The sequence below is a fragment of the Mesocricetus auratus genome, unplaced genomic scaffold (genome assembly GCF_017639785.1).
Source record: "Mesocricetus auratus isolate SY011 unplaced genomic scaffold, BCM_Maur_2.0 Super-Scaffold_100062, whole genome shotgun sequence".
Taxonomy (NCBI): Eukaryota; Metazoa; Chordata; class Mammalia; order Rodentia; family Cricetidae; genus Mesocricetus; species Mesocricetus auratus.
The window spans coordinates 1,425,624-1,441,759 of record NW_024429234.1 but is presented as its reverse complement, the minus strand read 5'-3'; the positions used below and the strand labels follow the sequence as shown (position 1 = coordinate 1,441,759).

The following is a 16,136-nucleotide window of genomic DNA, read 5'->3' as shown; positions in this document are numbered from 1 at the left end:
AGACAAGACTTCTTTAAGTGCGGAGGTTAAAGGCGTATGCCACCACTGCCAGATAACAGCAAGGGCTCTTAAGTGTCCATCCATCTCTCCAGATCCTGGTACTCATCTTTAATCCCAGCACTGGAGAGGCAGAGGCAGGCCAGCCTGGGCTATATAGTATGTTCCAGGGCACCCAGGCAGGGGGAGAAGGGGAGAGATAAGGATTGCAGCAGAAATCCTAACACATGACTAATAAAAGTTCCAGAAAATTAAATTAAAACAGAGAAAAGGTTGGGCATAGTGGGTCATTTTGCACTCCCAGGACTCAGCAGAGACAGAATGAGTTTGAGGACAGCCTGGGCTACATGTAAGACCTTGTCTCAAAAACCAAAAACAGAGCTCAAGATGTAGCTCAGTTGATGGAGTGCTTTCCTACACAAAACAGGGCATAGGAAGTGGTGCCTGCCTGTATTCTCAGCACTTAGACTAGAGGTAGACCAGGGAGGTCAGAAGCTCAAAGGTATCCTTAGCTACATAAGGAGTTTGAAACCAATCTGGGAATGAACATCTCAAACATAACACTAAGGTAAAGACGTGGGACATGAGTCACAATAACATAAGATTCCATTTGTAAGAACTACCAAGAATAGGAGAATCCACAGAGACAAAGATCAGATAGATATAGAGTGGGGATGAAGGAAGGAAATAGGGAGTGACTGTTTAATGGTAGAACTTCCTTTATCATGACTAGAATAAGACAGAACTGGGTAGAAATGATGGCCATATTCTCTGTGAATGTACCAAAAGCTACTGGTTGGTTGGGGAGATAGCTCAATTGGTAAGTGCTTGCCTTATGTGATCTTTAGTCTTGTTTGCCAACATGATAGATCTAGAATCACATAGGCAGCAAGCTTCTGGACACACCTACATCAGGATACATTAGGATACCCTCTAATCATGCCTGCGAGGAGCTAACTAGTTTAGGACAATTGCAGTGAAAACACCCATTTTAATTGTGGGTGGCACCATTTTATGAGCTTTAGTCCTGGACTGTGTAAGAAGAAAGCAATACCAAGCCTGGTGGCGCACGCCTTTAATCCCAGCACTCAGGAGGCACAGGCAGGCTGATCTCTGTGAGTTCAAGGCCAGCCGGGTCTACAGAGTGAGTTCCAGGACAGCCAGGGCTACACAGAGAAACCTTGTCTCAAATCAGACCCCCACCCTCCCCCCAAAAAAAGCGTGAAAGAAGAAAGCAAGTCAAATCCCAGCACTCATTTTCCTCTGTTTCTTGACTGCAGATGTATTGTGACCAGCTACCTCAAGTTTCTCCTGCCCTTGTGACTGCCCTGACATGGTGGGCTGTACCCTGGAACTATGAACCAAAGTAAAGGATTCTTAAAATGCTTTTGCCAGGGATTTCACCATAGCATGAAAGAAGTTAACAAATACACCTTGCAGCACGAGGACCTGAGTTTAATCCCCAGAAGCTATATATTAAAAAAAATGCTGGGTGGTTGTGGTGGCACATGCTTTTAATCGAAAGGCAGAAGCTGGTGGGTCTCTGTGAGTTTGAGGCCAGACTGGTCTTCAGAGCAAGTTCTAGGACAGCAACAACCACACAGAGAAACTCCAAACCAGTGACTAACTAAACAAACAAACTTATTAATTAATTTTTTAAAGAAGCTGTGGGACTGGAGAGATGGCTCAGTAGTTAAAAGTACTTACTACTTCTGCAGAGGACCTGGCTTCTGTTCCCAGGACCACATGGTGGCTCAAAGTTGTCTGTAACTCCAGTTCCAGGGGATGGATACCTCCGTGGACTCTGGCAAACTTGTGGTGCACATAAACTCAGTAGGCAAACATATACATGAACATAAAAAAAAAAAACCCACAACTGGACAGTAGTAATCTCAGTGACAGGGAGGGCTTGCTAACCCCTGGGGTTGCTAGACAACCCAATTAGTCTACTTTCCTTTGTTCTGTAGTTAAACACCTGTAGGTACAGCTAGAGGTGGCAAAAGATGGTATGCCAGGAGAGTGGGACCTGCCCCTCATCTGGGTAACAGTGGAGCCGGCCCTGGCAGGGTGAGTGCTGGTGAGCTGGCCCTGGGGGGGTGAGTGCTGGTGAGCTGGCCCTGGGGGGTGAGTGCTGGTGAGCTGGCCCTGGGGGTGAGTGCTGGTGGGTGAGTGCTGGTGAGCAGGCCCTGGTGGGTGAGTGCAGATCTGGCTTTGCTCCTTGCTGTCTGCTGCATTGGTAGCTGAGGCAGAGCTGGAGAACTCACTTGAGTGGTGACCATGAGGGGAAGCTGGCAGGTTGACCAACCCAGCTAACACCCAGGCCCAGAACCAGGACTACAGGGTAGCTGACCCAACACGCACCTCATCTATGAACTGCTGGAGCATGTGAAGGGGACAAGCCTACAAATCCAAAGCTACAAGATCTCCATGACACAGGACAGCAACAGGATATCCAAGAGAAGGCCCAGTATTGTGGGTGTAGCAGAAGCCAGAGGCCTAGAACCAGACCAATGACGCACTACAATGAACACTTACGTGTGTGTGTGTGTGTGTGTGTGTGTGTGTGTGTGTGTGTGTGTGTGTGTACGCACGTACGTATGTATTAATGGGTATACTATGTGATTCACTGGACCACAGCACAGCTTCCATGAGTTGTTTGTTGTTGCTTTTTGGTTTTACTTAAAAAAAAATTTTAGAGGAAGATTGCAAGGGCAGAGAGTAGAAGTGAGGGGCGGACAGATGAGTGGGATTGGGATTATGGTGTGAAATCCACAAAAAAACAATAAAAAGTTAAAAAATATTAGATGGGCATGGTGATACTCATCTTTTTTTTTCTTTTGGTTTTTCAAGACAGGGTTTCTCTGTAGCTTTGGAGCCTGTCCTGTAATTTGCTCTGTAGACAAGGCTGGCCTGGACTCTCAGAGATCCACCTGTCTCTGCCTCTTGGGTGCTGGGATAAAAGGCATGTGCCACCAATGCCTGTCAGTGACACTCATCTTTAATCCCAGCACTCCAGAGGCAGAAGCAAGTGAATCTCTGTGAGTTCAAGGTCAACCTGGTCTACATAGAAAGTGACAGGCCAGCCAGGCGGTGGTGGTGCACACCTTTAATCCCAGCACTCTGGAGGCAGAGGCAGGTGGATCTCTGTGAGTTTGAGGCCGGGCTGGTCTGACAGCCTCCAAAACAGTACAGAGAAACCCTGTCTCGTAAAACCAAAAAAAAAAAAAAAAAAAAAAAAAGAGAAAGTGCCAGGCCAGTGAACCTGGTCTCAAAAGTAAAACAATTATTTATGTGTGGGCGTTTACCTTCATGGGTGTCTGTACCATGTGCATGCTTGGTGCCTGAGGAAACCAGAAGAGGGCTTAAGATCCCCTGGCATTAGAGTTAAGGACAGTTACTAAGACAGTATATGGGGTGCCAGGAACCAAACCCATGTCCTCTGTGAGAGCAAGCAAGCGCTCTTCTTTTTTATTCTAGACAGGGTTTCTGTGTGTAATAATAGCCTTGGGACTGCCTCGAACTCACAGAGATCTGTCAGCCTCTGCCTCCCAAATGCTGAGACTAAAGGGGTGCGCCACCACTGACCGGTCAGCAGCAAGCACTCTTAACTAATGAGCCATTTCTCCAGCCTGTTTGTTTTTCAGAGAGGATCTCAAAAGTAGCCCAAACTGGCTTCAAATTTCTGACCTTTCTGCTTCTACCCCTTTAGTGCTTTGCTAATTTTCTTATCTGATTGTCGAGTCCAAATACAGACTGTCAATTACTTGGTTAAAATTTCTCCCTGGCTGGGGCTCGTTTTATCACTCCTTTGGTAATATTTGGTAATAATGAACAGGAGTTACTAACTTTAACAGTTTTCTCTTCCAATGTTTCCTTTGTTCTTCCTGCTTTTTACATCCAGTGTCTCTATATTCAGGCCAGAACTGTTTTCCTATATCATCTTGTAGAAGTTTCTTGTTTGTTTTTTTTTTTTTGAGAAATGGTCTTACTGTGTGTCCCTAACTGACCTGGAACTCATTATATAGTCAGGTCCAGCATCGAATTTGTGGTTGATCTTCTTGCCTCCTAGGAAGCTTGAGTGACCATACCTAGACTTGGAGTGACATACATAATTTATTAATTTATTTGAGTTTCACAATGCAGCCCTGACTCAAAGTTGTAAAGGTCTGCCTGCCTCTGTTTCCTGAGTGGTGCCAAAATGATGTTTATATAGAGTAAGGAAACCAGAAAGCTAGGCATGATACCACATGCCCGAAATTCTAGTACTCAGATGGCAGAGGCAGGAGGATCACTTGGGCGCAGAATTCCAGGCCAGCTAGGGGACATAGAGAGACTTGCTTTCCAAAACAAAACAAATCCCTACAACAAATAAAAGCAGCCTTTCACTGGGAACCTATTCACTGTCCCAGTGATCCTGGGTTATATTGTCATTGTCATATAGGCTCCAGGTTTCAGGATAAAAATTTGGTGAGCTGTCTCTGCCCATCCAGAGGACCATGACTGCAGGTTCCCTCACCAAGAGTCCTCTGTCCCAAATCCCAACAATAAAGAAAGGACATGAGCAGGTGGTGCATGCCTTTAATCTTAGCACTCTGGAAGCTGGCAGAATTCTCTGTGAGTTTGAGGTCAGAGTGGCCTACAAAGTGAGTTCCAGGACATGCTCCAAAGTTACACAGACAAACCCTGTCTCAAAAACAACAACAAAAAGAAGGAAGGAAGGAAGAAAGGAAGGAAGGAAGGAAGAAAGGAAGGAAGGAAGGAAATGAACACTTTGCTTGATGTTTCAAATATTTATTCTCAACATAAGCTGGGCCTGGGCAATGAGGAGGGGCACTTTGTGGATCTTGCCACACTGACCTGTGGTCAGATCAGCAAAGCCAAAGGATGAGGGTTAGGGAGGTGACAAGAGTCATGAGGCCTGCAATGGGGCATGGGGAGGCTTTTGAGACCCTTTGCAGGACCTGATTAGTTGGCCGCTTGGTCATCTTGAAGTATGTGTCCTGGTGTTTTTCCTGGGATTGAGGCAGGAGGTGGGAGTGGCAGGTGCTACTCTGCTGCCTGTCTGGAAACTTGACCTCCACAGGGCTCTGCCCCCTGCTTCTCTCTCTCTCCTGGGAAAAGGAACCAATAGTAAGGCACCCAAGCCCCCTCCAATGCTCCAGTGAATCACCTACCTACCTGTGTAGACAATCTTTCCTTCCTTCCTTTCTTTCTGGTTTTTTTGTTTGTTTGTTTTGTTTTTGAGACAGGTTTCTCTGTGTAGCCCTTGCTGTCCTGGAACTAGCTCTATAGACTAGGCTGGCTTTGAACTCAGACTTGCCTCTGCCTTGGATTAAAGTGCTGACATTAAAGATGTGAGTCACTACCACCCGGCACCAGATTTTCTTGATTGGATTATGAGGTAGGAAGACCCATCCCCTAAATCTTGGCCAACACCTTCTGGTGGCTGCCCAAATAAAAGAATGTATAAGAAGTTTTTGCTTTTTCCCTGCTTGCCCTCACTAGCTGGAGACTTCATCTAAACTGTTGCTAAGGCATTCTTGCATTCTTTCCCTAGGGTTAGAGCCTACTTCTTTGGGATTCTGATACACACTGAAGACCAGCAGCTCTCCAGGAACCCTCAGCACTAGATTCAGGAGACTGCTGAGACATCCAGTCTAGTGGACTGAACAACTACTCCATTCATGTCCTTTCCATGAGGAGACAGCCATTGTTGGATTATCTAGACTACTGCTTGTAAACCACTCATAAATGTCCCCACGCCACATATGTATGTATGTACACTATCAGTTCTGCTCCTTTAGAGAGGCATGGCTAATACACCATCATTTCCTTACAACCTGTGTACCTGTTCCACCTGTCCGAAGACCCGCAGCAGGTTTCCTCGAAGGACACCTTGCAGCTCCTGCTCACTCCAGCCCCGTCTCAGCAACTCCTCTATGAGCACTGGGTATGTAGACACGTCCTCCAGCCCCTGAGGGAACCTGTGCAGATACTCACTATGAGACCTTGGCCCTAATCTTTATCTAGCACCTGCTGTCCCACCCGCCCCAGGCACAAATGACCAAAACTAAGGGCCAAGTTCTTTACATTAGCAAATGCAACTGGCTATACCCAGTCCACAACAGATCTTCTTAGATGGGGAGTGGCAGGTACATGAATGAGATTCCTTTAGCCTGGGAGTGGGGGGTGGTGGAGATGTGGGCTGGAAGACCAGAGCGTGTGGTTAAGGTCTGAAGGATGGGCTGAAGTTTGACTGGGGAACTAAGGCTAAGACTCCCCAGCCCAAGATGAGCCCAGGGGAAACACTCACCTTCCAGATCCATCATAGTTCCCACCAATCCCAATGAACGAAGATCCAATGACTGTCCTGATGTGGTCAAAATGATCTAGAAAGTAGAGGTTGGCAGAAGAGTTAATAATTGTGTGCACCTCTAGTCTGAGGAAGTTGAGTCCTGGCAGTTATCCAGTTCACATCTAGGTGACAGTGAAGAGCTGAGTTCACAGTCCCTGGGAGGTCTACCATTGTCCAGGATGTGCTAGACTGTAGAGCTGTCAGAGAGCCCTGGGGGCTACCGTCCGAGTCAGAACTGCACAAAGAGCTGAGGTATGTGTGGGGGCAGGGGTAGAGAGAAGGCTTAGTGGTTAAGAACACTGGCTGCTCTTCCAGAGGACCCAGATTCAATTCCCAGCACATTGTGGCTCGCAACTACCTGTAACTCCAGTTCCAGGGGACCTGACATCCTGTCTGGCCTCCAGAGCTCCATGAAGCATCAGGGATGCATATGGTGCACAGACATACATGCAGGGGAAATGCCCATAAACATTTTTAATTAAGAAAAGTTGAGGAGGAACTTACCTGCCACAGTGGACACATTGGCAAACAGACTGCACTGTAGCACCCCCATGGACAGTGTCACCATCACGATGCCACCATTCTTTTTCTAGAGGGACAGACAGAGGGGCAGCCAGTCCAGTCACACTGGACTGCCAGTGTGCTTCTGTTGCTGGGGGGGGGGGACCCTTACAGGACAGCAATTCAGCAGGGGCTGGAGGAACCTTTTCTCCTGAGTTTGGGGTCCCTGGGTGAAACTGATTTGAACCTGAGTTTCAAAGATGGAGGAAGGTTAATTAGCCTGACAGCTTTCTTTACTTAGGGTCAAAACTCTCCTCCACACGCCTATAAGCCCCCGCCCTTGGGAGGTCCAGGTCAGACAGGACTATTTATGTAAGAGGCCCTACCACAAAGAGACAGACACTTCCTTACTCTTTCCTTCCTTTTTGGATTTCTGAGATGGAATCTTGCTATATAGCCCAGGCTGGCCTCAACTCATGATCCTCCTACCTCAACTTCTCAAGTACTAAGGTTGCAGGCATATGCCATTATGCTTGGATTTAAGAATCTCAAGATGAGTCAAATGTACTGGCCCATGCCTTTAATCCTAGCATTTGGGAGGCAGAGGCAGGCAGATCTCTGTGAGTTTTAGGACATCTTGGTCTACAGAGCGAGTTCCTCTAGATGAAGTGTACTTAGTCCTGTGTTTGAGGGCCTGGGTGGCTACTCACCAGAAGCTGTAGGATGTCATCAGGAACATTCAGCAAATTGTCACACACGGCTCTAGCCGCTGAGTGGGAGAAGATCACAGGAGCCCGAGACACCTCCAGGGTCTGCTTCACTAAGGTGTCTGAGGCATGGGACAAGTCTATCATCATGCCCAGGCGGTTCATTTCTTCTATTACTTTCTGCAGGGACAATTGGGTTTGGGAGGAAGCAGAGGGTGTCAGGGAGCAAAGGTGTGTACAAGTATCTGCAGGAAACACATAGGGTAGGGTCTGGTATGGTAGAGTCCTCACCTCACCAAAGCTTGTCAACCCACTGACGTTGGTGTAGAAGGAGTGTCTGAATTTTGTTGCACTCTCTGCCCTGCAAGGCAGGCAAGAGAAAGCAGATCTTACTGGCTATAGCTTGGCTATCAGTGACTGGGGAGTGGTGGGGGTGGGGGCTGGGGGCTGTGTTTATCCATTCTACATCTAGAACAGACGGAGCCCAGGGCCAGCTGCTTTGTGGAAGTCTGAGGGAGACCAGCGCCCCCCAGTGGACCACTTTATCTTCATTCCTTTCGTCAGTTCCAAGCCACGGAGAGAGGTTTCCTCACCACACTGTCCGCCATACCACCAGGGCCAGGCAGCATGCTCACCAGGGTGTGCTGCAGGTGAAGGTAAGTGTCAGGTAGCGCACTCCTAGATCGTAGAAACTGCGCAGCACAGAGAGGCTAGTGTCCAATGAGTGACCGCCCTCTACACCAATGAGGCAGGCCAGCTTCTGAGTGTTCTTCAGACCTACAGAAGGGCAATGAGTCAAGCAGCCACATCCCAAGAAAAGAACCCTTGGTGTCAATCCCAGGCTATGTCCCAGCTCACCTTCAGCTGAAGTCACAAGCTCCAGCTCAGGGTAAGCGGCACACATTCGGCGAATGAGGTCGATCTGCTCCAGGGCGAGGCGCACAGCATCCCGGTCCTGGGTTTGGCACGGGATGTAGGCTGACCAGAACTAGAGGTAGGTCCGGAGGTCCACAATGAAGCCAGTATGGTCTCCAGACCCTTAGGCCCACCATTCCTGCCTCAGGCCCCAGAGCACCCATTTAAGTCAGTGGCTCCCAAAATGCCCTCGTGACTATGAAGCTTGGCAGGCAATGAACAAACTGTGGACCACGGACACATAGCTGCTGTTTGTTCATGATTCTGTGTGAATGACCCAGGCAAGACTACCATATCCTTTGTGGTCCCAACAACCTCAACTTCTCCACTCACCAGGGATTTTCTGATTATTTTCTATGTATTTCCACATAACCTAAGCATCTATGCAGTTCATCTGTGTTGGTCTTCGAAGTTCTTGTATTTGCATGCCCCAAGGACCTAGTCATCTAGGGTCTGACCTACAGGTTTCTGTGGTCTCAACCTTCCCATTATTCTGGCACCGTGTTACCTGGCCGCCGACAAAGCCTTCTCTAAGCCTGTCCAGGCTGGTCTGGCCACGGGTGAAATTGCGCAGATTCACATCCTGTAGCTTGTTCTGGAATTGCTCTCTCAGGAGCAGAGGCAGGTCGTTATGGCTGGAGATGCGATCAGTGTGAGAACATGGCCTCCAGGTCAGGACAGGAGTTTCAACCTGGGTCTTGTTCAGGTCCCACTGTCTCACAAACGTGGACACTTCCCACCCCCGCGTGCAAGCCGAGTTGGAAAGCAGTTCCATCTGCTATGGTGCCAAAGGGAGAAGGGGCACCCGTGGACATCCAGGGAAGGTGGGAAGGGGCCTTATCGACGCCTAGGGGTAGGCTTAGCCCTCTTTGGCCTCACACCCGCACATACGCACCCATCCACGAGCGGAAAGTCTCGCATCAGGGCCAGTGCTTGCTCTCGAAGGCGAGGGTCACTGGTCGTGCCGAGCGTAGTGGAGGCTTTGGGAGTGCCTGGAGTGGTGTTGGCACTGGAGGTCGCCGGTGTGGTCGGAAAGCTGGAGGAGCTCGGAGTGGTCTGGGCGCAGGTTACCCACAGAGGCGGAACTAGAAGTAGCACCCCGAGCAGGAACAGCCAGTGCCCCAGAGGCCGCAGGCCGAGCGCGCGGAGACCCTCAAGACCCGCGGGCTGCATGTTGCTTAGTCTCGGTCACAAGAGCCCGAGAAGAGCAGGGATAGGGCAGAAAGTGACAATGGGGTTCGGACCTTCGATTCAGGGTACCTAGGCTGAGGCCTTGCTTGAAAAAGCCTCCAGTCACACGGCTGCGCAACGGACGCTCTGGAACTTTCCACTCTTAGAAGCGCAGTCGCTAGAGGGCGCCACCCTCTTCCGCTCCCCCACCCCCACCCCCACCCCCGAGTAGAAGGGCGCCCCCTTGGGCCTGGCGGGCCTTCGCTTGCAGCTTGCATCCACTTGCTAACTGCTCCTCGTTTCTGGCCCACTTGAAGGAGGAGGGAGACTAGTGGGGAACATCGCAGGGGGTGGGGGGCACGCTAGGAATCTAATTAATCTCACTAGCCAGGCGTATGTGTGTTAGCACCCGAATGTGCCCTATCCTCAATGGGTCAAATATTCCATGTTATGCTAGGCTCTGCTTAGAGTATAAATTAGTTCTGTGTGAGTTTTGCTAGGTTTTAATCTTGTTTTTGTTAAGAGGTCTCGCTATGTTGCCCCGGCTGGCCTGAAACGTTGAGCTCAAGTTATCGACAGTAAGAGTACTGTCATCTAGGGAGTACTTATCGCCACTAACAGAAGAAATATTGCCTAGCCAGGTGTATAATCCCAGCAATCAAAAGGTAAAGTAGGGCTGTGAGTTTGAAGCCAATCTGGGCTATATAGCTATATCCTGCATCAGAAAACAAACAAACAAACAAACACAATGCGAAGTAGCTCACATGCATAATCCCAGCATTTGAAAGATTGGCATAAGGATTCCAGAACTTTCAAGGTCAGTCTGGGCTACACAGACTCCCAGGCCAACCTGAACTATAAAGTAAGACCCTATCTCAAACCAAGCGACCAACAAAAGCAGGAGTCTCTGTTGAGAAACCTGCATCTACATTTGACTGTAGTTACCTTTTCTAAACATCCCCCTCTCTCATTAACACCTCTTCCAAAATACACTAAAGCTGTTTTTTTTTTTTTTTTTTTTTGTCTTTGTTTTAAATAAAGTTCTAGGGCCGGAGAGGTGGCTCAATGGTCTTCTCTTCCAGAGATCCTGAGCTCACGTCTCAGCCACCACGTGGTGGCTTGCAACCACCTATAATGGATCTGATGCCCTCTCCTGGTGTGCAGGCTTACCGGCACACAAAGCACTCATACACATAAAATAAACATAACAATAATAATAAAGAAAACGAAGGGCATCAAGATGACTCTGAGTAAAAGATTTGCTGTGCCAGCTAGACTGCCTGAGGTCTATATGCCCATGTCTCCTTTTAACCCAGGCCCCTGCAGGGAGATGGGAGGCAGACACACAATCTCTGGGAAGCATTTTGGCCATCTGGAGCTGTCTGAAGCATAGCAACAGTGGCAAGAAAGACCTTGCCTGCCTCAGAACGTACTTCCAAAAGTTGTCCTCTGACCTCAATATGAATGCCATGGTATGTAGTTACTGCCCTTTCTTTTACACACATACTACTAATAGTTTTTACAAAAGGAAATGAAAAAGTTCAGTAAAATATAAGATATAGTTCAGTGGTAGAGTGAGTGCCTAAGAAGTATGATGCTTAGTTTAAATCCTGTAACCAGCAGGGTGTTGGTGGTGCATGCCTTTAGTCCCAGCACTCGGGAGGCAGAGGCAGGCGGATCTCTGTGAGTTCGAGGCCAGCCTGGTCTACAGAGCGAGTTCCAGGACAGCCTCCAAAACAATACAGAGAAACCCTGTCTGAAAAAACAAACAAACAAAAAATCCTGTTACCATGTTTAAGTAGTTAAGGACATTTTTAAAAACTATCTTCTGCAGACAGTGGTGGTACAATCCCAGCACTTGGGAGGCCAGGCAGGCAGATCTCTGTGAAGTCGGGGTCAGCCTGGTTTACAGAGAGAGTTTCAGTGCAGCCAGGGCTACCCAGAGAATCCCTGTCTCAAAAAAAAAATTAAAAACAAAAAACTATCTTCTTAGCTAGGTATGGTGGCACATGCCTTTAATCTCAGTACTAAGGAAGCAGAGGTGAGTTTATCTATGAGACAGAGGCTAGACTGAGTATACAGAGCGAGTCTAGGCTAGCCAGGGCTGCAGAGGGAACCCTGTCTTTTTTTTTTTTTAATCTTCTTGAAGGCACTAAAACATTTGGAAGATATCAAAGAGGGTTGAGAGAGCAACCCAGTGGAAGATCACATACCTAGAAGGATTGAAGTTCTGGATTTGGTATCTAGTAAACCTCTCCCACCCTCAATAAAATGGCAAAGATCCAGGGAAGCAAACAGATGAGATCTACCTTTGGGCTGTTTCTTCCTCTAAGGACATTGTGGAGCCAAAGACAAATTCAAAATGAAGGGAACCCTGATAAATATGCTCTTTGGTCTGAGCTGGGACAGGAGGATGGATGATTCAGAATTAGTGTTCCTAGGCATGCTGCAATCATATTTATTAAGCAATTATTTCTTTTTTTATTCTTCTTTCATACATTACATACTGACTGCTGTTTCCCCTTCCTCCATTCCTCCCAATTTTCCCCCATCTCCCCTCTGCTCCGGATCTATTCTTCCTCCGTTTCCCTTCAGAAAAGAGCAGGCCTTGCAGGGATGTCAACTGAACATGGCATAGCAAGTTACATCCCAAGAGCAGGCAAAAGAGTCAGAGACACCACTACTCCCACTGTTAGGAGTCCTACAAGAATACCAAGCTACAAGCTGCGTGGTGGTGGCACACGCCTTTAATCCCAGCACTTGGGAGGCAGAGGCAGGAGGATCTCTGTGAGTTTGAGACCAGCCTGGTCTACAGAGCAAGTTCCAGGACAGCTTCCAAAGCCACAGAGAAACCCTGTCTCGAAAAACAAAACAAAACAAAAAACCAAAAAAAAAAAAAAAGAATACCAAGCTACATAACCATAATATATGTGCACAGAACCGATCTCAGACCCATACAGGCTTCATGATTGCTGATTCAGACTCTGTGAGCTCCTATGACCCCTGCTTAACTGATTTTGTGTGATGTGTTCTCACGGTGTCCTTGACTCCTCTCTGGCTTCTACAATCCTCCCCACCCCCAACTCTTCTGCAGGGTTTCCTGAGCTCTACTTAATGCTTGGCTGTGGGTTTCTGCATCTGCTAACTAACGGCTTCTTACATGCTAGTAGAGATGCATATCTCTGCTAAATGATGAAAATGATGCTGGGCCTTGAACTCCTAGAATCACATTGTTTCGACTCCTTGCCAGATGGTCACTCAGCAGATGCTGCCAGCAGGAGGAGGAAAGCTGGGTGTCTTTCCCGTTGTTCCTGTTCCTCTCATCACCTTGGAGCAGCAGTTGGCTCTACTTTGCCAGTTTCTTTTGGCTGTAACAGACCAGCCTTGGCATCAGAGCATTTCCATCTGCAGGGCAGACTGAGAGCCCCATAAGATGGAAATGCTGGCACGTGCCTGAAATCGCAATGCTCAGGAGACTGAGCCCCAGCATCGTAAATCCCCTTAAGTATCTAGTTCCCGCCAGCACCCCACCTTTTCCTTTGTTTCTACAATCTAGAAAGGCGCACACAGCTTTCCGAATTCATCTTCTGAGCTCACTTCAGTGTTACCTTTATGCCTGTCCGCCAGCTGTGTAATCTGTTGCCTCCATTTAATGCTGAGACTAGCTAGGCACAGTAGTTCATGCCTATAATCCCAGCCATTGGAAACCTGAGGCAGGAAAAGTGTCTTGAATTAGAGGGCATTCTGTACTATGCAATGATTTTCGTCCAACCTAGGCTATAGACCTTGTTTCAAAATTAACAAAGCCTAATCTATGAATAAATTAAAAATTAAAAATAAAGATGACACTATTAGAACTTAACTAAACAACAGTTCAGAATGAAGCCAAAAATGGAGCCTGAGGCAAAAGGAAGAACTTTGTTCTATTAGGTTGCACAGGATGTTATTGTGAGTGTGTGAAGGAGAGACTGATGCTAGTCCATTAGCCAACCTCATCCATCCATCTATTTATTGAACAAGGGCTTATTGAGCATCCATTATATGCCATCCAGCATGCCTCAAGTCACTCAGAAACTAACAGATGACACAAGCTAGACTTGGTGGAGTATACCTGTAATGTCAGAACTTCAGAGACAGAAACAAGATGATACTAGCAAGTTTGAGATGAGCCTAGTGTATATACTGAGCTCCAGGCTATCCAGGGATACATAGCAAGAGTTTGTCTTTAAAAAATAGGATGTGTTGGGTGGTGATGGCACATACATTTACTCCCAGCACTCAGGAGGCAGAGGCAAGCTGATCTCTGTGAGTTTTGGGCCAGCCTGGTCTGCAGAGTGAGTTCCAGTACAGTCAAGGGTATTATCCAGAGAAATCTTGTCTAAAAAAATAGGTGATTAAAATGAGTAATAGAATATGCAGATATCCATGACTGGAATAGTAGCTTAGAAATATAGTACTTGACGAGCATGTGCAAGACTTTGAGTTTGACCAACAACAACACACATACACACACTACAACTTATTATGTAACTGCCACTTATAATTATAGTTACTGTGAGAATAAAGTTCTGTGTGATGACTCATGCCTATAATCCCAGCAGTTGTTAAGCTAACGAAAGGATCACTGAGAGTTCACGGCCATCTTGGTCTCCATAGTGAACTGTGTGCAAACCTGAGCCATATGTAGTCCTGCCTGTAAGAAAGAAAAAAAGTGATACTCTGTTAGATAAAGTGATCACGGGAAGGCTTCAGCAGAGACGGTAGTGAGGGAGTCTCGGAAGCTGGAGAGAAAGTTTTCTTCGAGGAAACAGCATGTATAAATACCGTGAGACGGAAAATGAGACCAACCTGTTCCAGCGGCAGTGGAAAAGACTCATATGGCCAGAGAGGAAAGAAACAGTTGTGAATGATGTGATTAGAGTAGGTGTTGGACAGGCTACAGCAGGCTTTGGAAACTGTGGTGAGACGTGCTGTTTTTGGCTTAGGTCAGAAGGGAAGATATGTAAGAGGAACCTAAACAAGATAGCTAAGAAATCTGATGTAGAAACTGAAAAGATTACTCTGGCTGCTGCAAGCTGTGTGGTAAGGTGATGAGTGTGAACAAATGAATGTTCCTCGGTTGTTCCTAAGGAAGCGGGGGGGGATGTCAGTAGAGAAGGGGCAGCATAGAGTTGGGTGTGTACACTAGGATGACCAGCATCAGCAACCTGGACAGGGGGCAGCTACCATAAACAACTCATCATCTTTAGTAGAGTCAGCCTACCCTGGAGACAGCACTCTTCGTCAGGAGTCAGAGCAGCAAGACTGAGGATGCTTCTTCCTCAAGCAAGACCAGTAAGTTCCTATAACCTAAGCTGCAGGGTGGAGACACAGGCCCTGGGCCTCCTAGCGTCTTCCCAGTTAAAGTCTTTATTATCTCACCACCATACCTCTGATTCTTAGTGTGATGGAAACCAGTTTGGAGTTACTGGAGAAACCCAATAGGTTGGCAAGTGTGAGACAGGAGACAAAAACAAAACAAACAACTCACTTAGGGCTCCTAAGAAGGGCTAGGGAGATGACTCAGTGCTTAAGAGCACTTGTTCTTGCAGGGGACCTGGGTTTAGTTCCCAGCACCCATATAGTGGCTCACAACCATCGGTAACTCCAGTTCCAGGGGATCTGATGAGTACACTGGCATACATATGATGCACATACATACATAGAGACAAAACTCTTACACATAAAATAAATAGGTGCTGGAGAGGATGACTCAACATTTAAGAGCACTGGCTGTGCTTCAGAGGACCCAGGTTCAATTCCCAGCTGACATAAATAAATAAATTAATTAATTAAAAATAAATGATAGAGCCTAGCACCCACACCAATTTTTAGGGTGGAGGCCCAGAAATATATGGTTAAAAAGCTTCCAATAGCTGACCCCATCGATGCATGTCTGTAGTTCAGCTACTTAGGAGGCTGAAGCAGGAACATAGCTGAAGCCATAACTTGAAGGACAGATTAAGTAATACAGGGCTTCCACATCTCCAAACATGCAGGTAAATAAAAGCTTCCCCAAATTACCAGTGTATAGGAAACAGGGAACAGAGTAACACACTAAATGACACTGTAGGATTTAATTAGTAAACTCAAAAACATGGAGAATGGAGTGAGAGGAGTTGGGGTAGGGAATACTGTGATAGAATATATCATATGAAAAATATTTTCAACAAAATTTAAAACAAAAAGCAAAGAAACTACCAAGGACAAAGCCAGTGATCTTTTTCAATGTCAGTTTCTTCCTGGGTGTGGTGGTGCATGCCTTTAATCCCAGCACTCCACAGAGTAGGCAAAGGCAGGTGGATCTCTGTGAGTTAGAGGCCAGCATAGTCTACATAAAGAGTTCTAGGCCAGTGAGAGCTAAATCATGAGACCTAAAACAAAGCTAAGTGCAAGGAATTATTAATTCTTTTTAAGGGGGAAGACCCACCTGCAAATTAAGTCATGACAAC

At 47.1% G+C, this 16,136-nt stretch overlaps 1 protein-coding gene across 1 annotated transcript; it reads right to left on the bottom strand.

The window, feature by feature from the left end:
• Positions 1-4,772: 4,772 nt before the first annotated feature.
• LOC121136320 (dipeptidase 3) lies at positions 4,773-9,811 on the bottom strand. Its single transcript, XM_040736650.1, has 10 exons — positions 9,371-9,811; positions 8,984-9,110; positions 8,419-8,548; positions 8,196-8,337; positions 7,852-7,921; positions 7,564-7,740; positions 6,857-6,941; positions 6,311-6,386; positions 5,846-5,981; positions 4,773-5,108 (listed from the first exon to the last, which is right to left on the bottom strand). The coding sequence occupies exons 1-10, from the start codon at positions 9,646-9,648 to the stop codon at positions 4,866-4,868; spliced, it is 1,464 nt and encodes a 487-aa protein (XP_040592584.1). The 5' UTR covers positions 9,649-9,811; the 3' UTR covers positions 4,773-4,865.
• Between the last annotated feature and the right edge of the window lie 6,325 nt (positions 9,812-16,136).